Below are 23,904 nucleotides of genomic sequence, written 5' to 3'. Positions count from 1 at the left end.
ATGTCTGTCTGTTCCTAGTTTTCTTGCTTTAACAATCCCAGATTCTAAGACTGAGGGGTTACTTCCACCAAGGTTCCCATCATTTCCACCCCAACAACAAATTCTTCCCTGTTGGTGAGAATCAGATCCAGAACACAAGGTTTCCTCATTGGCTCCTTAACTTTTTGAATGAGGAATGGAAAGTTTTCCAGGAGAGATTGGAGGGGGGGAAGAGATGGGGAGAAGGGAGAAAAAGAGGGAAAAGGGAAGGGAGAGAGAGAGAGATAGAGGGGGGAAGAAGGGGCAGAGAGAAGAGAGAGAAAGAGATGGAGGGGGGAGAAATTGAGAAGTGGGGAGGAGTGGGGGAAGTTGGGGGGAGAGAGAGACAGAGCAAGAGACAGACAGACAGACAGACAATGAGATCCTAATACAGAAATGGAGAAAAGTCATTTTTAAGTGCCTACTATGAACCAGGCACTCTGCTAAGCTCTTTACAAAAATTATCACATTTTGTCCTTATAATAATTCTGGGAGGTAGATGCTATTATGATCCCCATTTTTCAGTTGAGGGAACTGAGGCTGAGGTCAAATAACTTGCCCATGGTCACACAGAAAATAAGTGAGACTGAATTTGAACTCATCTCTTTTTGACTCCAGGCTGATCTTTTTATCCTTCATGTACCACTGAGCTGTCTAGAACAATATTTTGGAGACACAAAGAGAAATAAATAAATCTTTTGAGAATGAAAAAAATTATCTAAAAATATAATGTGGGGAGGGGGCAGCTGGATGACTTGGTGGATTAAGATGAGAAGTCCTGAGTTCAAATCTGGCTTTAGACACTTCCTACCTGTGTGACCCTGGGCAAATCACTTAACCTCATTGCCTAGCTCTTACCACCCTTCTGCCTTAAAACCAATGAGGACTACTTGCACTAGAAAAAAGGAGTTGATGCCCCAGATAGATAAGAGATAGTAAGAAGGTAGGTGCCAAAATGCCCTTGATGAAATCAAGTAACCAGGTCCAGGGGAGTGACATCCTGCATCCTGAAAAGACTGGTGGATGTAACTGTTGAGCCCCCTGGCAGGGATATCTGAAAGGTGGTGGAGAACAGAAGAGAGCCTACAGAACCGAAGGAAGGGAAATGCCATACAAATTTTCCTACAAAGGGAAAGAAAATGGAACCCAAAAACTTTAATGCAAGTAAATTTGACTCTGATTCCTCTTCTAAGTGAGGATTTGTAACAGTCCTGCCAGACTAGGACATTGGTCTAATTTAATAAGATGTCATTTAAAAGGGATCAATGTAAATTGGCTTGAGGTCAGGGAATATTTCCCTATAATTGGAGCTGTTCAAAGATGCCAGGGTTTGCCTCAAGAGGTTATGCCTCCCCGAAGGCCTTCAAGTGGAAGCTGGATGACCACATATACCACCTGTCTCCAATGGCATAGTGCGGCTTGAACTTAATGGACTCAGAAGCCCTTGCAGAGATTCTGTGGTTCTGTGAAGATTTGGTTATTGAAGAAAGAGAAAGTGAACCAGTTATGACTCTATAACCCATTGCCTTGAATTATTTTATCATATCTTTAAAAAAAAACAACAAACCTTTACCTTCTATCGTAGAATCAATACGGTGTATTGGTTTTAGGACAGAAGAGCGGTCAGGGCTAGGCAGTAAGGGATAAGTGACTTGCCCAGGGTCACACAGCTAGGAAATGTCTGAGGTCAAGGACCTCCTGTCTCTCAGCCTGGCTTTCAATCTACTGAACCACCTAATCCGTCATATGATTTTTAACACTGTTCTACTTGAAGCCAGGTTTTGGTGAATGAAAAAGATGGTGAAAGTGGTATTGAACTGGGAGTATATTCAAGAGAAGATAATGAAATGATGATGGCTCTATTCTAATGTGTGAATGTGGTTGTCATGTAGAAATAGGCAGAAGCAAAGTTAAGCTTGATATAGGGGAGGGGAAGGTGGAGAGATAAGAAGCATTTATTAGGTACCCACTATGTGCCATACAGTGTGCTAAGTGCTTTACAAAGGCTTTCTCGTTTCATCTTCACAACACCTCTGGGAGTTAGGTCCTGTTATTGTCCCTATTTTATAGTTGAGGAAACTGGAGCAGGCAGGAGTTAAAATGACTTGCCTAAGGTCACATAGCTAGAAAGTATCTGAGGAACTTATTAATGGTTATATCCAAAGTTCTTAATTTAAAGTTTATGTCCTTATTTTTTTTTGTTGTTTTGCTATTTCAATATAATGGGTTTCTTTTATATTACTAAATATTTAATGCTATACAGTAAAATATTATTCTGAGAATGGATCCATTGGCTTCCCCTGACTGCCAAGGGAGTCCACAACATTTACTAAAAATAGTTGAGATTCCCTGGCTTATTGCTCTCTAAAAATGAATGGAATGCTTTGGAAATTGGAGAAGTCTTCAAGCAAAGACTTTTTGGAAATACTATAATTGGACTTCTTGATCACACAAGGGTTGGCCATAGATGTCTCTTTCAGGGATCAGATTCTTTGATTCATTGGAGCCAGTCAAGGGAAGGGATGGAGAATACCTGTGTGGGTCATATTATCACAAAGAAATTTGGTGCTTGATGGAGAACTAGGGTTCGAAAGAGACCCATGTCTATATGCCCCTTAGACAGCCTTGTAGACATCTTAGACTCATATCCAAAATAGAACTCATTATTTTCCTTTCCCCAAAACATCCCCCGATCCAAACTGTTATTGCCATGGGGATCGACATCTTCCCAGTCCCTCAGGCTCACAACCATTTTCAACTCATTCTCTCTCACCCACTTCCCACATATCAAATCTGTTGTCAAATCCTATTGATTTCACCTTAGCAAAACTCTCCAATTTGCCCCACTTTCTCCCCTGACACTCCTACCACAACTGTGCAGGCTCCTATTACCTCATGCCTGAATTCTTTAAAAATTGTTTTTATTTTAATAACAACTTTCCACCTAAGTTTTCCAAAGTTATATTATTTGTACTGTCTCCCTTCCCTTTTTCTCTCCCCACCTCTTGGAGCTGACAAACAATTCAATCTAGACTATACATGTATAATCATGCAAAACATATTTCCATATTCATTTTTAAGTGAATAATCTTATGACCCAAACTCCCAAACATATACCCAAGTAAACAGGTGATAAATCATGTTTTCTTCTGCATTCCTACTCCAACAGTTCTTTCTCTGGACGTGGATAGCATTCTTTTTGAGAAGTCCTTCAGAATTGTCCTGGATCCCAGTTTGTGGCTTCCCCTTCTATTTTTGGTTGCATTGGTTTTGTTTGTACAAAGCCTTTTTAGTTTAACATTATAAAAATAATTCATTTTATATCTTGTAATGTTCTCTATCTATCTCTTGTTTGGTCATAAATTCTCCCCTTCTTCATAGCTCTGACAGGTAAACTATTCTATGATCCCTAAATTTACTTATAATATCACCCTTTATGTTTAAATCATTTACCCATTTTGACCTTATCTTGGCATAGGGTGTGAAATGTTGATCCAAACCTATTTTTGTCATACACTTTTCCAATTTGACCAGCAGTTTTTTGTCAAATATTGAATTGTTATCCCCAAAACTGGCATCTTTGGGTTTATCAAACACTTGATTCATGCCTGAATTCTTGCAATGGCCTATTGGTGGGTCTTCTGGCTGAAAGATTCTCCCTACTAAAAACTAAAAACTCCAGCTCCCAAAGGGACTTTCCTAAAGAATAGGTACTGTCATTCCCCCAACATCTACCTAACTCCAGTGGCTCCATATTACTTTCAAGATGGTGTTTTAAATCCTCTCTCTGGCATTCAAAGCCCTTCATAGCCTATCCCAACCACCAGCTCTCCAGGCTTCTTACTTCTCACACACACCATTGTCCTCCCTTTCTAGTTCTCAAACTGGACAATTCTCACACAGCTCCAGGTATTTTCTCTGGCTCCCCCAGACCTAGAATGTTCTGTTCCTTCATCTCTGCCTCTTGCAGCCCTCTCTTCCTTCAGATCCCACCTTCTATAGAAGACTTCCCTGATTCATCTTCACACCTTCCTTCTCTTGAATACGTCCTATTTATCTTGTCTGTACATTGTTTTTTGCAGGTTATGTGATCTCCCCTGTATATTATGAACTCTTCAAGGACAGAGAATGTCTCTTTTGTAGCCTCAGGGCTTAGTTGTACATTGTAGGTACTTAATAAATTCTGATTGACTTGAATAGGCAGGTGAGGACACACCAAAGACAAACTTACCCACTCCATGATTTCACAAGGGGTTGGCATAAAGGCGGATGGACCTGGAGAGGGTATCCTGCCAAGATTCTTTTATTGAGTTCTGAATTATTGCTCCCCTGTGCTCATGTGTTAGGTCTTTTCTTCACATATAAAGCTTAGGAACAGACCCCAGGAAAGCTTTTGTGTTGACTCTCCTGGCTCAGTCGGGAGCCTGGCTTCCAGTCACAGCTACTTTCTTCTCTGGCTGGCCAGAGAGGGAGAAAGCTAGACATGGAGACGCTCCTCATCCCCACCGAGCCAGATGGACCCATTTCTAACTGGATGGGAAAAGGCCTGAGCTGAGGCTTCTGGATGTGAAACACCAAATAAAGTCCAATGATTTTCACAATATTTATGTAATCGGCTGTAGATGAAGCCAATCATTCATTTTGGGGACCTTCAAGAGACTTGTTTGGTCCTGTTGCCTAGACAGTTGATGTGAGATTCTTTAATAAGATCCATCATAGTCAAACACCAGTACCAGCTGCCAATTTTTTTGAATGTAGCTCATTTGAGCTGCTCATTATTAATAGTAAATAAGTCCTAAATGTCAAAAAAATTAAAAAAAATTTAAACCAATTTGGATAGTTGGGAATGAAAACATAAGATCATTGGCAAGCAGCTTGACACTAGTGTTATTTCTTTACCTGAGGGCAGTTATTAACATTATTGTTCACATTTTATAAACAGGTAAACAGAGTCACAGAAAATTATGACTCCTAGGATCCATAATCAGTTAATATTATAACCAAGAAATTGAGTTTGTTTGTTCCTTTGTTTCTTTCTTTTTTAACTCTACTTTCCATCTTAGAAACAATATTGTCTATTGGTTCTGAGGCAGAAGAATGGTAACATTCTCTCAATCAGGGATACTTTACTTAATAAGGGAAAGAAACAACAGGAAGTAAAAAATACTTTTAATAGATAATTTAAGGGTAATAGATGTGGGAGCGGTCAGACTACTCTCAAATACTAAGGAATCAATTCAGGGTTAAAGGTTAATTAAAGGTCTGGGAAATCCCTAACTGCCCTATGCAGGCAGCCAGGACACAAGGGACGTTCCAGCCAAATAAATCTTCAGAGAAGTCAGGGAGACTGATCTTGCTTGTCCACCAAACAAGGCAGTATGCTCAGACTGCTCTCCTTGATCTTACTAGTTGAGATGTTCCAGATGTTGCTCAGAGATACCCCAAATCCACAGGCTCTCAGGTCAGTGGTTTCCCAACTCCTTCGGAACCCCCAACTGCCCTTAGAGAGAGTCTCCTGTGTTCAGCCCCTTGCTGTGTTCCAGGTTGGAACTTTAGCTCCTGTGGCCAAATTTCTAAATCTGCTTTTAAAGCCTAGTTCCTATCACCCTAGGCAATGGGGGTTAAGAGACTTGCCCAGGGTCATATAGCTAGAAAGTGTCTAAATCCAACTTTGAACCCATAACCTTCCATTTTTTAGTCCTGACTCTCAATCCACTGAGTCACCTAGTTTCTCCTAATTGAGTTACTTTCAATCTTGAATCCTGAATTAGTATCAATCCTATTTCAAGTGATCAATTCACTTAATCTTTTTAAGCCTCAGTTTTCTCACCTATAAAATAGAAAAAAAAATCTGTAATAACAATATTCAGGATTGTTGATTAATTTAATGATAATCATAATTATACAAAATTTTATAATACTTTAATAATAATAATGACAATAAAAAGTAGTTTATAGTGTTTAAAGTTTTGGAAAATGCTTTATTTATGTAATCTTATTTGGTCTTCACAATAACCCTGTGAGATAGGTGCTATTTAAAAATGAGGAAACTGAGGCAGAAGTGTAAGCAACTTGCCAGAGTCAAACAAGTAGGAAATATTTGAATCAAGATGAAAACTTTTGTCTTCCTGACTCCAAGTCCAGTTCTCTATCCACTGTACCATAAACATAATTAGTATTTCTATGAAAATAATAATAATTATTATTGATATATCACTTGAAGTTTTGCAATATACTTTACATATACTATCCCATTTGGCAATCTAGTTGACATAGTAAATAGAGTGTTGGGTTTGGAGTCAAGGAAGACCTAAGTTCAAATTCTACCTCTGACACTTAGTAGCTGTATGACTTTAACCAAATTGCTTAGCTTTTCTCAGCCTCAGTTTTCTTATTTGTAAAATGGGCATATTAATAGAACCTGCAAGAGGACCACAGCATCCTCTTTGCTAAGCACAAAATAGAACATCTGACTTGTGTCAAATTAGGGGAGAATAGAGGGAGAACAAGGAAAAACTGGACCACCAGACATATTCCACCTCTACTCCTTGATGAGGCTTCATTAGAAGAAAGCAGACCCTGGCAGACATAGAGACCCTCCCCAAGATGCTGAGACCTTGCTCTTTTAACATTGTTGACTCAGTCTTTATCCTTTAACCAGAACCTAGAACCCATGAGTAACTACATTCAGAATCTCATATAAATTGCACATATTTTAGGAGGAATTCATGACTTTTCACCCCAATATTCATTATTTGCTTTACCCATAAGAGGTCCTTAATAAATATTTGTTGAATTGAATGTTTATTGAATCCAAAGTTCTTGTAAATACTCTTCCTCCTCTGCGCATTTTCAGCTTTTTTCCTCCTTCACTTAAGGAGTTTTGGAGCAACCCTGGGTCAGGCCATGGGCATGGCCACAGAACTCAAAATGGTGGGAGTCATAGTCAGAAGGAACCCTGAGAGCAGGGTATAGGTAGAGAGGAGTGAGCCAGCAAAGAGCCCTCATCAGGAGTGTTAAGACCTGGAAACTCAAAATGGGAGGGCCAATAGAGCTCTCTCAGTTCCCCCTGGGGCAGAATTGAGGCTAAGATCCCTGGCTGGACACCCTAGGTTTATTTGTTGATTTGAGAGATTATGCTGTCTGTGGCACATTCCACTGAAGCAAACATGCTGGGAATCTCATGTGTTCTCAGTCAAATGGAATTTGGGAAGGCATTAGGTAATTTCAAATCTATAGGAGTCTAGTTTACAGGTTTGCCTGAAATCTAACTAAATGATATTTTGTTGGTTATTTAGGAAGTAATGTCCTAGCATGGGGGACAGGAGAATGCAAATACATTCCTGGATCTCTGATTTTCTCTTCTACAATAGCCAGATCACCTTCTTAGTGCCTCTGTTTCTCCATTTGAAAGCAAAAGAAATTAAATTTTCTAACTCTTTCTTTCCCTGAGTTTTATGAGATTAATGAGATGTTATACAAAGAGTTTAAAACTTAGATCCATAATATAATCCTGCAGACTTAAATGAAAATGTGAAGAAAGCATTTTAAAATGGTGGAACATTGCCTAAAAGTAGCATTTAAGGCTAGAAGGGACCTTAGATCAAGGTTTATTAATTTTTGTGTCATAAAGCTCTGTGGCAATCTGCTGAAGTCTACAGATCTTTTCTCAGAATATTATTTTTAAATGTATAAAATAAAATACAGAGTGTTACAAAGGAAACTAATTCTACTGCAGGTTAAGAACCCTTGCTTTGATTCATCCCCTTCACTTTCCAGATGGAGAAACTGAGTTATTAGGAGAAAGAGTCCTGACTGAAATCAGAGGATTTGGATTCAAAATATGCCCCATATACTATCTATGTGACCTCACACGAATCATTCCTTTAGCCTCGGTTTCTTTATCTATAAAATAACAGAATTCAATAAAGGGTTCTCTGAGGTTCTCTGAGGTCCCAATTAACTCTAAATGTATGACTTGTACAAGGTTTTCTCTTGGAAGTATATTAAACACAAGACTCTAGATTAATCATATATTATCTATATAGCTATTTTACTTTTTGAATTTATTTGTCGCATTAAAATTCTCAGGTATCTCCCTCTCTCCCTCCACTCCCCACATTAGAGAAGGCATCATCTGACAAAAGATATATGTATATTTATATATAAACAGTTATATATTTTTTCTTTTTTTCCCTAATCACCCTAGGAAACAAACCTAATAGTGTTTTGTTAGATTAAAAGGTATACACAGTTTGTTTGTTTGTTTTTTTAACTCTTTGAGCATAATTCCAGATTGCCTTCCAAAATGGTTGGATCAGTTCACAGTTCCACCAACAGTAAATTAGTGTCCCTATTTTTTCTCATCTCCTCTAGTATTTGTCATTTTACCCTTTTATTTTTTTAGCCGATCTGATGGGTGTGAGATGATATTTCAGGTCCTTTTTTCATATAAAATTCAATGTGATTTTTATCAGTTGATAAATAATGTGAAATTCCCTTCCTTTTTTTTGCCTAAAAGTCAGCAAGGGACTGAGTGAGAAAATAGCTATTTTTGAAAATGAAATTAAGAGCAATATTCTGCAGGCATATTTCTGCTGCATGCAAAACTCATTTCTAAGGTTTAGGTGGACAGAGTTTCCATTGATTTGAGCAAATAACAGGGTGAGAATCAGGAGGTGGTGTAAGGAGACTTCAGGTGAGTGGACTTTCTCCTTTACAGTCTATACTAATTTTAACCTCAATGCCAAGTTGTTTATATTCACCCCTCTGCAAAAAGAAACACAGTAAATAAATACGAATGAAGAAAACCAATATTCTGGGAGGGGCAATGGCAATTTCTTTTCATGCAATCTGAAACTCAGGAATAAGATCCAGTTGCCAAAAATATGATTAAAATAAAATGTGACAGAGGAAGCTGTTAACCATGTGCTTTGAGGTCTTAAGTAAGTTTGTACTAGTCTCTTTGTAAGGTGATCGTGAGTCATTTAATCTTGCTGAGGTTTCAGGGAAGAGAAAAAGGAGAAGCAAAGGGCAGCAGTGCCATGTCCTGCTTTAGTGCCAATAAGATTTTAATAAAAATAGCCTGAACATAAGTATATTCTTTCTTTAGCATGTCTATTGGGAAATCTCAACTTTTGTGTGTTTTTAAGTAAGGTTCACTAAAAGACTATAGTGATAGTACTAATAAATCTGGCTACTAAAAATTAAAATGCATTAATATTAACTATATTTTGTGACATAATTAATACTTATAGCAAAAAGTATATATATATATGTAATAAGTATATATGTATAAAAGTATACATATATATGCTTTAGCATAATTAATACTAATTTTAAAAAATTCCAGTATCTTTGAATCACTATGCCATGGCAGATAGAGTGTTCTACTTGGAGTCAGAAAGTCCTGAATTTAATTCTTCTTACACTGATCATGGGCAAGTCACTTAGCCCATCTGAGCCTTATACAATTCTCTAAGACTTTAAATTATAGATAGATTGCTATCTGCATCAATAAATGGAGTTCCCACTCCAGGAGTACCTGTATTAATGAGACCACATACACTTATATATCTTGATGAGATTCAAGAATTTTCTTCTCTAAATTGGGCTCATGTATATTTTCTGATCTATGGGTCATTTTATGTGCATAATAATAGTAATAGTTGTCACTCCATTGTGTCCAGTTTTTTTGTCGCCCCATCTGGAGTTTTCTTAGCAAAAATACTGGAGTAGTTTGCTATTTTCTTCTGCAGGTCATTTTATAAATGAAGAAACTGAGATAACCAGGTTTAAATGACTTGCCCAGGGTCAAACAGCTAGTATCTGAGACCAGTTTTGAACTTAGGAAGTTAAACCTTCTTGATTCCTGACCCAGGGCTTTATCCCCTGTGCCTCCTAGCTTCTCTTAATAACAGCTAACATTTATATAAAACTGACTATGTGCCAGACACTATGCTAAGCACCCTACAATTATTATCTCATTTTGTTCTCACAACACTAGGAAGTAGGTACTATGACAAGGGAAAACTATTACTAGGAACCTTCAGATATTCCATCTCTGTGTTCCCAGAACCTCCAGAAGTTCATCCAGTATTCTATTTTTTTCTGAAGGGAGAATAGTTTTAAGTTTCTCATAGTAATTGTCATAAACTTAAAATATAATGCATATTAACTGAGGTTTATTACTTACTGCACTTATAATGAGGGAATGCTTATAAGTCTTCACTGAGGTAAAACAACAGCACTAAACTTTTAACACACTAAGAAAATTATGGACAGGCTAGGATGAGAAGTGTGTGTTAATTAGAGCAGGGTCGATTTAGGTTAAATATTAGGTGACCATTAAAATCTGAAAGAGGAAGCCAAAAGGGATCAGCTGATTTGCATCCATGAAAGTCTTTTTCAAAAAAGATATTTGTCCATCTAATTTAGTACCAGAATCTAGCACCATTGGGGGACTTTGGCAGGAATTTAGTCCTGGGATAGCCCACTTCCAGAATCACCTTGAAGATTCTCATTGATGGGGAAATCACTTTCAACCAAGACAGCCCAGGCTTCTCTTGGGTGCTAAGATGCTAGTTCTGTCACTTATTGTCCTGTTTCATGGGGCAAAAAAGCCCCTCAGCATCTCTGTGCCACGTCCCTCATCTGGGAAGGTGAGATGATTGGTACATGCATGATGCCATTCAGTGCTTCCCACAAGCCTCTGTCCAGGGTCATGCAGCAAGTGAATGGTACAGGCAAGGCTGAGAAAGGCAGCTTGGGCAGTGGAGAGGGCTCAAGATGGAGTCAGGAAGATCTGGCTTTAAATCCTAGCTTTTCCTGTTATGGGCTGAGTGAGCCTGGGAAGCTCCTTGATATTAATGTGCCATTTTTTCAATCATAAGATGAGGACATTGGACTCAGTGACTTCCAAGGTCCCTTCAGTTGTAAGTCTAAGATCCTCTAGTTTGAACTCGGGTAGTATTCTGCCTCCAAATCTAGTTTTCTTTTCCCTCTATTTAAGATCTCTACCAATTTTAACATTTTCTGATTTATTTTTTAATTTTCAGCAATACCACCAATCCTGTGTATTTCACCAATTCTTATAAGAAGTTATGCTTAAGGTATAAGCATGTGGGAGCTATGATTGTCCTTTAGGTTCTTAAAAATATCACCCTAACTGTACCCCCTTGTTCTCCCTTCCTCTCCTCCACCTTATCTTTCCATCTATGTTTTTGTCTCTCTATAAACATACACACATTCATATACATATATAAAAATTACCTTATATCACGCTTTAAAATATACAAATCCTTTAAAGTATGCCACCCTTGCTAGCACAAGGAAATGATGGGATGGCTGCCAAGGTCCCCTTTTCTAGGCCCCTTCATTCTCTCATATTACAAGCTGCTGAGCTTCTCTTACCAGAGGCCTCTTAGCTATGGCAGAATAGAAAATGTTTAATTCATGAATATCAGCTCAAAAGAACAGATAAATGAATGCAAGACTTCTTACTTGCATTCTTCTCTCTCTCTCTCTCTCTCTCTTTCTCACCCATCTCTTTCTCTCTCTGTCTCTTTCCCTCTCTCTCTTCCCCCCATCATGCCCACAGTGCTCTCCTCTAAGGTGATGGGTTTATTAAGAGCATTTTTACTCCCTAGGAGGATGCCTATTTAAGGCACCAGTCACCCATTTGGGAAGCCTTAAGACAAGTAAAAAACAGATGATAAAAATCATGATTATTAGTTTTCAGCCTCAGTCTCACATCTGAAGAGGGAATGCACATTCCCAGGCTTAATGAGAGGAAAAACTTTCTCCAGCCCTTTCCTTAGAATCATGAAAACCAGGGCCAACCAGCAGCTGTTCCTTGACCCCTCCTGCTTTCACCCAATCTCCCTCTGCCCCTGTTGCCTCTGCAACACAGTGTTGGTTTGCATGCAGTGCCGCACCATGCAGTTGGGTCATTCTAAGGGAAAGACAAAGAGAAGAGGGCAGAAGGTGTGAGATGAGCTGTGAAAGCTGGCATCTCTGATGGGAGAGGACCTGGCTGGGGTCAGAAGAGCCTTTGTGTAAGGGATTTTGATGGATTTGCCCTGGAGAGTCAAATATCACTAGTAGTTTGAAGGTTCAAGGGCTGTCAGATTTTGGGGAGAGGATGTGGAGCCACTGATTTCTTGCAGGCCAAATTCAAAGTGACCAAAGTCAAGTTCCCACTTCACTTGGATGACTTTCCTCTTCAGGACTTAGAGTTGAATCTCATGAGGACCCCAGGCAGCTATTTCTTTTGTGCTTTCTCCTTACAAATAGAACAAAACAAAAACAAATTCTTTAGTGTTTATGACTAGAAACCGATTGCTTGAGCCATACAGACTACCCCCAATTTTTTGTTCTTCTACCCTGACATTTTCCTTTAAAAATCACATATGTGTAAAAATGGTTTACCAGCCCAGAAACCTTTGGCCTTTGATTCTTGGAAAAGTCAGATTCTTGTAAAGTCAGACCTTTAACTAGCATCAGATGAATGGAACTTTGCCTCTGGGAATAAATATGATATAATACATGCTTCCACTCTGGAAGGGTGAGCTTCCCCTGCTATCAATCAATATGTCTGTGCTTTACCCTTTATTCCACAACTGGCTCAGTTTTCTGGCATTGTTGTAACCCTCTCCTGGGTTACCTTTTTTTCCCATTCCCTTGGGAGGAAGAGCTAGACCACATCCTCTCCTAGCAACTCCCCTCCTCTAAGGGCTTTTTTCCATATGACAAAATTTATAGGCATATTTCTAGGTAAAAAATATACTCTGACAAGTGATGATATTTCTTTAAATCTGTAATATCATCTGTGTCAATTCTCCTTCCAATGGTACAACTTCATATTCTTTAGTCTCTGCCTCTTGTCTATGTAAGTTGTCCACAGGGCAGGTACCCAATACATTATGGAGCTATTCAGGGGAAATGGAAGGGCAAAAACTTTTGTTAAGTGCCTGCTATATTTCAGGCACTGTGCTAAGCATTTTACTAAGATTTCATTTGATCCTTACAACAACTCTTGGAGTAGAGGCTAGTGTCCTCACTTTACAGTTGAAGAAACTGAGGGAGACAGGTTAAGTGACTTAGCCTGGCTCAAAAAGCTTGTAGGTGCTTGAGGTCAGATTTAAATTAAGGTCTTCCTGACTCCAGGCCCAGCTCTCTATCCATGGTGCCATCTTGCCGCCATCCAGTATTTCTACTATAAAGAGTCTAGCATAGAATTCTTGGTAGATCTTTCCTGTTTGTCATAGGTTCACACTCCTTCCAGTTTGATCCTATTCTTGGGATCATTTAGAAACAAACCATAAGACCTTCACTCGAAGCTATCAGTACCATTAGATTAGAGTTAGAGTCTGATTGGTTGTTTCCAAATCATCCCAAAAGTAAGATCAGCATGGAAGGAGAGCAACAAATCTATGAGTCCTTAAGAGTAGGGATTGTTTTTGTCTTTCTTTGTATCTGGATTGTTTTTGTCTTTCTTTGTATCTCCAGGACTTATCACAATTACTAGCACATGGTCAATGCTTAATAAATGCTTGTCCACTTAACTTGATTAACTAAGACTCTCATCAAAGTTCCTGTAGACAAGCAATTTATGATAATAACATAAAATGTAGGATTGTACATAAATATGTTATCTTTGGAGATACATATATTTCCAAATATAGATGGAGATACCATATGGCTTGGAGATCAAAAGCAAATATCAACATGCTGATGACACCCATCACACTCTAAACATTCAAAAGAAATAAAACAAGGTTTCCCACATCCAGCCTCTTTGGCACACTGAGATTTTGCACTTTCAGAGAAGATGCTAAAAGGCAGAAATGTGATGTCTCCTGAAGTTACACAAGTAGCAAGCATCAGAAGCATGATTTAAACTGTGGTCTTCTGAACCCAAAGCCAGACTTCTTTCCACTAATATGGGTCAATACAAGTTACCCAAATCTCCCTTGGGAGAAATATTCCAGGATCAAGTTTGAGAGCTTCTGAGAAAGAAGTTACAGAGAACTTCTAAGGAAACCAATTACTTGAGGAATGTCTCAAGATGTCAGTTTATATTCAGGTCAGAAACTCTTGATAAGAGTTGAACTAGCTATCATCGATTGATGGCCTTTTGGAATTTAAGAGATAACTAACCCATCTAGGATGAACTGCCTGTAGTGTGAATGAAAAAGTCCCATTCTGATTACACCTGTACTTACCCAGTCACTGTAGATTTTATGGTGGTAGCCAGAGTTTCCAGTCCTCTAAATTTAAACACTCTGTGAGAAATTTGGCCCTAGCTAATTGTCTTTAGACTTGCTGCAAAGTTGAACAGGGAATAACCAGCACAGACTGAAATAATGGTTCATTACCTTTTCAATAGCTATCCTTAGCCTTTCTTCTCTCCTTCAGATTTGTTATTAAAGAAATGGGCAAATAGATATAGGGATAATCACAGTGTAGATCATATTCAAAAGAACGCAAAGAAGGCCCCCAGAAAATTGGGTCTATCCCTTTTGGTGAAATTAGGGAAAAAAAGGACCAGAGCCATATAGGATGCATTATGATCTCTATCATTGGAGGGAATGTCCAAATTAGTGTTGGCACAGGACCTTAGAGGTACTGTAATATGGATCAAAATGATTCCCATTCACACTCATGAACTCTAGAAAACTTGGTTATAACTAAATATTGAGAATCTATATGGAATAATCAACTTGCCCTTTGCACAGTGAAATATCTTGCCCCCCCAAATATACGTGGCAGCTTACTTTATGCATAGGCAAGTAGATTATGATTTCAGATTTGTAATCTTAACCCAGGGTTTTAGAAGCTTAGTTGCATCCATCCAGATGAGTTTCTTATTTGTATTATTTAAATGAAAAAGTTTATGAAACTAGCATCAAAAATCAAGGAACTCACCTTGCTCCAGATTACACATACCTTTGTAAAAATACATTGCAGAAGGCAGCTAGGTGACTCAGTGGATAGAGTGCCAGGCCTGAAGATGGGAAATCCTGGATATAAATCTGACCTCAGACACTTCCTAGCTATGTGACCTTGGACAGCTCAATTAACCACAGTTGCTTAGCTCTTACTGCTTCTCTACCTTGGAAGCAATACTTCGTATCCATTCTAAGATAGAAGGTAAATAAGAATTTCATATATATATATATATATGTATATATATATAGTGCAAGAAAAGGATGATCTTAGACAAGATCATGAGAATAGTCTGGGAGATCTACCAGTCATTCACATTTGCACTTATTCATTAAGTCCAATCCCACAAATATTTTTGAGTGTGTAATGTGCAAAAACATTGTAAAACTAAATGTATATGGGCCTACAAAGATAAATAAGAAATATTTGGTGTTCTTATGGAGATTATACTCTAATGGGGTTATAGGATATGTCCATAAACAATTGTAAGGGAGAAAGTGAGAAGCAAAAAAAAAGAGGTACACATAGATATTTTAAAATAATAATATAGAATGTAACTCCCATTGAAAACCAAGCCTTCGCACCCCTGTTATTCTCTACAAGTTGTGGCCCTCTTCCTACCACTTCTCTTCTCTCTTGTTTATCATATCATGAAGAGGGAAGTAAGATCCAGATGGACTTCCAGAAGGATCCTTCATTAATCCATCCATGCATTCAGCATCTACAGTATACAATATATTAACTGAGGTCAAAAGCAGCAAATAACATGGATAGAGGTAGCAATAGTTCTAATGATGACTCTAGCAGTAAAGCTCCTAGAAGTAACTACAGAAAACGACACCAGCCCTTCTAGTAATCACAAATTAACATGGAAATATAAGAAGAAAAATATCAGTCATGATAATTCCTAAGGGGAATATGTTTCTTTTTAACTATATTTTCATAAGACTGAGAGCTAGAGTCAGACAAAAAGATAATTTCATGTAGTTCCCTTTATTTTATAGATCTTTAGCTCAACAAATTCTATCACCTATATCAGGATCCTTCAACCTTCAACACAGGGAAAGGTTCTTTAGGTGTTTTAACAGGCACAATTTACTTAATGACTCGAAGACATCATTGCCCCAAGTCTTCGATGTTCTTTCTCCATTCGATAAATATCCTAGGCACACAGTCTGGTACCCAAGACTTCCTAAGAGAGACATAGAGAAGATCTCTCAGGAATAATGGTCCTACTGAGGTGCTACTGTGCCACAGAGGGATCTCCCCTGATTCCCATTCTCTCACCTTACTCCCAAGATAATTAATCTCTCAATTAAAGAATTATTGGCCAACGTCTAAAAGCAGCAACTCAGAGACTCTGATTCTTTCTGTGTTAATCAGCTTCTCTAGACAGCCTCCCCACTGAAGAGAATCCAGTTCCCTCATTAGGAATAGTACTACTCGCTGTTCATTCAGATCAAGTGCCATGACTTCTCTAATTACAAGAGCACTCTACTTGACATCATTTATGGTCTACTGTTGGTGGACCTTATGTCTAAATATTTGTGGACATTGTTGAATCTGAAAATCTGACCATTTTTCCTGCCTGCTTCATTTCTGTAAAGGTCCACGATGGTTCAAATGCTGCGTCTGCTCGTCTTCTCAACATTTGTGGAAGACAACGACCCGTCCCTGTCATCTCTTCAAGAAATATCCTCTTTGTGAGATTCCAGTCTACCAGTGCCAGCCAGAACAGAGGCTTCAGGGCCCGATTCATAGAAGGCAAGTCCTACATAGATATCCTGATGTCCCCTCTGTCTTTTGTACTTACAGGTTCTCCTTTTTCTATGGATTGTTCTTGTTGCTCACATGAAGTCTGGATGGTCCAAAGAGAATTGTCAGTGAGCAATCCAAACTAAATTATTCAGATCACCTTAATTTACTTTGATAGTAGTATAAAAGCTAGCCTTAGATATGAGCTGTGTGACCTGGGCAAGTCAATTAACCCTATTTGCCTCTGTTTCTTGTCTTTAAAATGGGGTGGAGATGGAAATAGCAAGCTACTTCAGTATCTTTGGCAAGAAAACCCCAAATTGTATCATGAAGAGTCAGACATGATTGAAACAATACAATAAGAAAAACAAAAGATTACTTCTTAGTTGCTTATGGATGGATCCTCCTTAAAATTCTGTCTGTGCTGGCTGAAACAGCATTTCAGATTGGAAGGATCTAGAAATAGAGAATCTGGATTCAAATCTCAGCTCTGCACAGTGAAGCATGAGAGGAGAACTTTGATGGAAAAGAAAACCAAATGTCTCTAATTTCACAAATTCATACTATTTAGAAAATTAATTATTTAAACAAGAAACTCATATAAATTAATAGAAAAAATTGTAAAATTTAGTCCAATACTATCTTTAGTGGCATGGTAAAATACTCATAGTTTTCTTCACTTTAATCTCACTAGTTTCCTGATCATAACACATTAAATGGAACTGAAAAAGGGGGAAAAGGTGGGGCAAGGTGGAGAGGAAGTTACCCAGAGGAAGAATGCTCAGGAAGTGGTTAAAAAGTGGATGTCTTGAGAGTCAGAAAAAGAACGAAGAGAGGAAGGAAAGATGGTGGCCTGGACGCTTCCTCAACTGGAGGTTCTGGCAAGACCTTTCCAATGAGACAAGGAAGTATTCAGGGTTAAAGGGATGTACCATAGTTGGAAGGTCTCAAAAGCTGAGGGAACTTCCAAAATTAGAAGGCAATTAGGGCTTGATGGTGAAATCTGATGAGTCAGATTTCACTGGAGCCAGGATTGCAAGGGATTAGGGAAAAAAAAGCTCTGGTAGAAAAAAAGAAGGAAGATACATAGCTCAAAAAACAAAGTATATGGGGCAGCTGGGTGGCTCAGTTGATTGAGAGTCAGGCCCAGAAATGGGAGTTCCTGGGTTCATATCTGGCCTCAGACACTTCCTAACTGTGAGACCTTGGGTAAATCACTTAACCACCATTGCCTAGCCCATACTGCTCATCTGCCTTGGAATCAACACACTGTATTCATTCTTAAATTTAAAAAAAATAGTGGAGACTCTTCGACAACTAGAATAGACCAAAGAAAATTCAATGGTGCAATAAAAGATATTAGAACAAAAATTTTAAACATGAATAAATGGAAGAAAATATAAGGTATCTTCTAGCAAAATAACTTATGTGGAAATCAGGTCAAGTAAAGGTAGTTGGAAAATCATCAGAATCCCTGAAAAGTATGATAGGAAATAAACACGGACACTCTCTTTCAAGAAATCATAAATGAAAACCTCTCAGATATACTAGAACAATAGGGCAAAGTGAAAAATAGAAAGAATGAATAACCCTCTTGATCACTTGCTGGAGTCTTTTTCTTAGTATTCTATTTAAGATTTTTGCATCTATTTTCATTAAGGAAATTGGTCTGTAGTTTTATTTTTTTGTTTTTGTCCTACCTGGCTTTGGGATTAGTACCATATTTGTGTCATCAAAGGAATTTGGTAGGACTCCTTCTTTGCTTATTATGTCAAATAATTTTATAGTATTGGGATTAGTTGTTCTTTGAATGTTTGATAGAATTCACTTGTGAATCCATCTGGTCCTGGGAATTTTTTCTTAGGGAGTTCTTTGATGGTTTGTTCAATTTCTTTTTCTGATATGAGATTATTTAAATATTCTATTTCTTCTGCTATTAATCTAAGCAATTTATATTTTTGTAAATATTCATCCATATCATCTAGATTGTTATATTTATTGCCATATAATTGGGCAAAATATTTTTTAATCATTGCCTTAATTTCCTCTTCATTAGAGGTGAGGTCTCCCTTTTCATTTTTGATACTGTTAATTTGGTTTTCTTCTTTTCTTTTTTTCACCATTTTCTCCTAAAAATAACTCCAAAAGGAAAAGTCCTAGGAATGTCATAGCCAAAATTCAGAACTTTCACATCAAAGAAAAATTACTATGAGCAGCCAGAAAAAAAAGTTTACCAAGAAACCACAGGCAGTATCATACAGAGCCTGATATCCTCTACTATAAATGAGGAGATCTTGAAACATACTAGTCTACATGAGAAAAAAAAGATATAAGCTTACAGCAAGAATAACTTACCCTAGAAAGCTGAGAATAATTCTACAGGGGGGAAATGTACCTTTAATGTTTTATAGGACTTCCAAGTATTCCTAAAGAAAAGACCAAAGCTGAGTAAAAACTTGAACTGCAAAATCCAGAGTCAAGAGAAATCCAGAAAAGTAAATTTATATAAGCTATAAATAAAGGAATTTTAAGATCATGATGTGCTGATATTCTAACAGGAGAAGAAAGTAGTATTCCTTCAGAAATATAAGATCTTCAAAGAATATTTAAGAAATGAAATAAAACAAACAGTGGATTGGTTCTGCTCCCCTTGTTTTAGGAGGTATTTACTAAATGTCAAATATATGCCAAACATAGTACAAAGTAGTGGGGGTGAAATTATAAAAAATTAAATATTAACTACTTACAATGAAATTACAGTCTAATGGTGGAGATTACAAGTACATATAAAATATATATAACATAAATTTAATTATTTTGCTTTATTCTTGATTGATTTAACTTATCTTCTCTTTTGAAATACATTTTATTTATGACTTTTATTTTTTTACTTCACCACAACATCCTTACATATCTTTCCTCTTCCTTCTGAATAGCATCCATATAACAAATGATATTTTTAAAGACAAAAAAAGAAAAAACTAATCAGCATAGTTGACCAATATATAAAAAGTCTGAAAATATGTGCAGTTTACCCCTCTACTCCCCTTCCTTACTTTCTAGCTTTTTCTCATGTGCTATCTTCCCCTATAATTTTGTAAATTCCTTGAGGGCACAAGAACTGTTTTTCTTATTTGTATTCCTAGCACTGAACTCAGTGGTTGGCACATAGTAAGTGCTTAATAAATGTTTATTGACTTGAATTAAAAACTTATGGTCCACCCACTTCTTTAATGAGAGGGAATGAGATCTCATATTTCTTCTTTTGATTCTTTATAATTTTGCAAAACTCCCTTTTGGTTTTGTGTGGTTGTTCTTTTCATTTACAATGATGTAGTCATTTGCTCTGTCTACCTATTTCATTATTCATTAGTTCACATTGAGATTTCCATGCAGTCATGGCATTTATTATGTCTTGTAGCATAGTAATACTTTGTTATATTAATGTGACACAATTTGTTTAGCCATACCCTTTTCAATGGGTACCTACTTTGTTTCCAGTTCTTTGCTATCACAAAAAGTGCTACTATAATTTCCTAGTATATTCCTACTATCAGTGATCTACTTGGCATATAAGTCCAATGATGGAATCTCTTGGTCAAAGAGTATGAACATTTTAGTTACTTTATTTGCATAATTCTAAATCTCTTCCCTAAATGATTGTACTGATTCACAACTCTACCAACTATGCACCAGTGGGCCTATTTTCCAAACTCCCTTTAACATGGACTAATCCTGTCTTTTGTCATTTCTGCCATTGCACATGGTATAGGGTGAAATCTTTTATGCAATTATTAACAATTTAGGATCTTTTTTAGTGAAGTAATTTCTAGTTACAAAGAACATTTAATTCAATGGAAAACAACACACACATGTACAATAAGTAAATAAATAAAATATAATCTATATGGTTATATATAGCTTATATCTATTTGTATATATAAATGAAATATAATTTCTAATATAAATTATATAATTGATATAAATAAAATAAGTACAAATATGCAAAGTGGTTAGATATAAGAAGGAGGTTGTTGCTGACTATTAAAGGGACCATAAAATGCTTCCTGCATAAGATAGGGCTTGAGTGATGGCTTAAAGAAAGAGGACTATGTAGGATGGAGATAAGGAGTTTTATTCCTGGCATGAGGCATGACTATGTAAATAGAGACAAGGGATGGAATGTCATGTGTGAGAACAAAGCCAGTAATATCCATTGAGACGAGAAAGGTGTTTTGGGGCCACATTGTTTAGGGCTTTAAAAGCTAAAATACAGAAGTTCCTCTTTTACCCTAGAGGCAAAAGGAAAGCCATTGGAGTTGATTAAGAAGGACAATCACTTGGTCAAATCTGGGTTTATGAAAATTATTTTGGCAGCAGTGTGTGGGATGAAATGGAGTGCTGAGATACTTAAGGCAAGAAGGCCAATTAGGAAGCTGATGAAATAATCTAGAAATAATAAATCAAGAGGTGATGAGGGCCAGAACTCGGGTAGTTGTGTGAGTGTAGGGATGGTGTCAGATGCAAGAGCTCTTGTGATGATAGAAACAACAATATTTAGTGACTTAATGGGTACCTAGAGTGAGGAGAGCAAAATATTACCAAGGTCATGAATGTGGGAGGCTGAAAGATTGTAATGCCTATGAGAGAAGGAGGGAAGTCCAGAAGGAGGGTTTTTGGTTTTGTTGTTCTTGTTCTTGTTTAGGGGAGATGGAAGATATTTAGTTTGGGAAGTATTCAATTTAAGATGTCTCTGAAACATCCAGTTTGAAATGTCCAGTGGGAAGACACATAAGAGTAGACATCTGGGCATAAACTGGAGCTCTGTGTGTGCATACATGTACATATATGTATTTAAAACAGAAGTAGATTACTGAATATCAATATCTGTATACCAGTTAAAAACCACTGGTATTGATCTCATTATTTCTACTTCCATCTTTGTAAAGAGAGAGAGAGAGAGAGAGAGAGAGAGAGTGAGAGAGAGAGAGAGAGAGAGAACACATAGTGCTAAGAAATTAAACAATTTAAGACATTATGAGAGAGGATCTCTCAATTAAGAAATAGTAACCATGAATGTGAATAAAATAAACTTACTCATAAAACAGAAGAACATAGTAGATGTATTAGAAAGTAGAATCCAAAAATTTGTTTTCAAGAAATATTTTTGAAGCATAAAGATTCATAGTGTCCAAATAAAAGGGTAAAAAACAATTTATTATGCATCAGATGAATTTCAAAAATGGGAGTTGTAATCATGAGGACAAGCTATGTCATATAAATATAAAAAATTAATACCGTACTATAAGAAATTAGAGAAGAGATGATTTTGTAGAATCTTGGGAAGACTTTTCTTAACTGATTCAGATGAGGTGATAGAAATAAAAGAACAATTTATATAATGACAATATTGTTAAAAAAAAACCTTTTAAATACTTAAGAATTTTGATCAAAGCAATGACCAACCATGTCTTTAAAGAACATTTGATGAATAATGCTTTCCATCTTCTGACAGAGTAGTGATGAGTTCAAGGAGCAAAAATACATGCATTTTTAGAAATGGACACATTGTGGATTTTTGTTTGACTGTACTTCATTTGACTATTTGTTATAATTTAAAATTTTTTTAAATGGGAGCAGCAATGGTAATGCAAAAAAAAAAAAAGAAGAAAAAAGACCACTTAAATATTTTTAAGTGCACAGAAGAGAACAGATAAAAGTTTAGAAGGAAGCATAGACAATTAAGATAGCTTTCAAAGTAAAATGTTTATTATGCACTTAAAAAAAGCAAACTCTGTATTAGAGTTTCATGGCTTCGCTTGCAATTTTCTTTTTATACTTTTATGTTTTTCCCCTCTGAAAGGAGCTCTAGAACAGAAATTAGGGGCATCTGAATTCCAGAGTGGCTTCATACCTATTTTCACTTCAACAAACATTATAGTAGTCTCAGTCTAGAGGTCTTTCTATTTACATTTGGTTGTACTAGATGATTCCTAAAGTTCTCTCTGCCTCTAAAAATTCTGTGACTATTGTGAGGATTTCCTAGAGAATGTGACATGTCATATAGATGGGCATTTGATTCTACAAAAAAATTTTATTCGTTTTGTTTTGCCTCTGAATCTGGTTTGGCATTGGTGTTAAGAAAGTATAAAAAATTAATGGAATTTTATGTAGTTTAATCATTGTTTTCTTTTTTGAGGTCCATACATTTTTAAAAATTGTCTTTTCAAAAGTAATCCTTGTGCCCTACACCAAGATAAATTCAGAATGGGTGAACGACTTGAATATAAAGAGGGAAACTATAAACAAGTTAAGTGAACACAGAATAGTTTACTTGTCAGATCTGTGGGAAAGGAAAGACTTTAAAACCAAGCAAGAGTTAGAGAAAATTACAAAATGTAAATTAAATGGTTTTGATTATATTAAACTAAAAAGTTTTTGTGTAAACAAAAACAATGTAGTCAAAATCAGAAGGGAAACAACAAATTGGGAAAAAAATCTTTATAACGAAAAACTCTGACAGGGGTCTAATTACTCAAATATACAAGGAGTTAAAGCAATTGTATAAAAAATCAAGCCATTCCCCAATTGATAAATGGGCAAGAGACATGAATAGGCAATTTTCAGGTAAAGAAATCAAAAGTATCAATAAGCACATGAGAAAGTGTTCCAAATCTCTAATAATTAGAGAAATGCAAATCAAAACAACTCTGAGGTATCACCTCACACCTAGCAGATTGGCTAAAATGAAAGAAGGGGAGAGTAGTGAATGTTGGAGGGGATGTGGCAAAATTGGGACATTAATGCATTGCTGGTGGAGCTGTGAACTGATCCAGCCATTCTGGCTGGCAATTTGGAATCATGCTCAAAGGGCTATAAAAGACTGCCTGCCCTTTGATCCAGCCATACCATTGCTGGGTTTGTACCCCAAAGAGATCATAGATAAACAGACTTGTACGAAAATATTTATAGCTGCGCTTTTTGTGGTGGCAACAAATTGGAAAAGGAGGGAATGCCCTTCAATTGGGGAATGGCTGAACAAACTGTGGTATATGCGGGTGATGGAATACTATTGTGCTAAAAGGAATAATAAACTGGAGGAGTTCCAGGCGAACTGGAGAGACCTCCGGGAACTGATGCAGAGCGAAAGGAGCAGAGCCAGAAGAACATTGTGCACAGAGA

The 23,904-nt window shown here is 37.0% G+C and overlaps 1 protein-coding gene across 1 annotated transcript in view; it reads left to right on the top strand.

Annotated features, from left to right (window-relative positions):
• CUBN (cubilin) overlaps positions 1-23,904 on the top strand; it is a 304,566-nt gene that overhangs the window by 145,923 nt on the left and 134,739 nt on the right. Inside the window, exon 32 of the mRNA XM_044678922.1 lies at positions 16,575-16,731. Within this exon, the coding sequence (XP_044534857.1) occupies positions 16,575-16,731 (157 nt within the window). The remainder of the gene's footprint in view (positions 1-16,574; positions 16,732-23,904) is intronic.

This window comes from Gracilinanus agilis, chromosome 5 (assembly GCF_016433145.1).
Source record: "Gracilinanus agilis isolate LMUSP501 chromosome 5, AgileGrace, whole genome shotgun sequence".
NCBI lineage: Eukaryota > Metazoa > Chordata > Mammalia > Didelphimorphia > Didelphidae > Gracilinanus > Gracilinanus agilis.
Note: the sequence above shows the minus strand (reverse complement) of the source record. Positions and strands in the feature narration are given on the sequence as shown.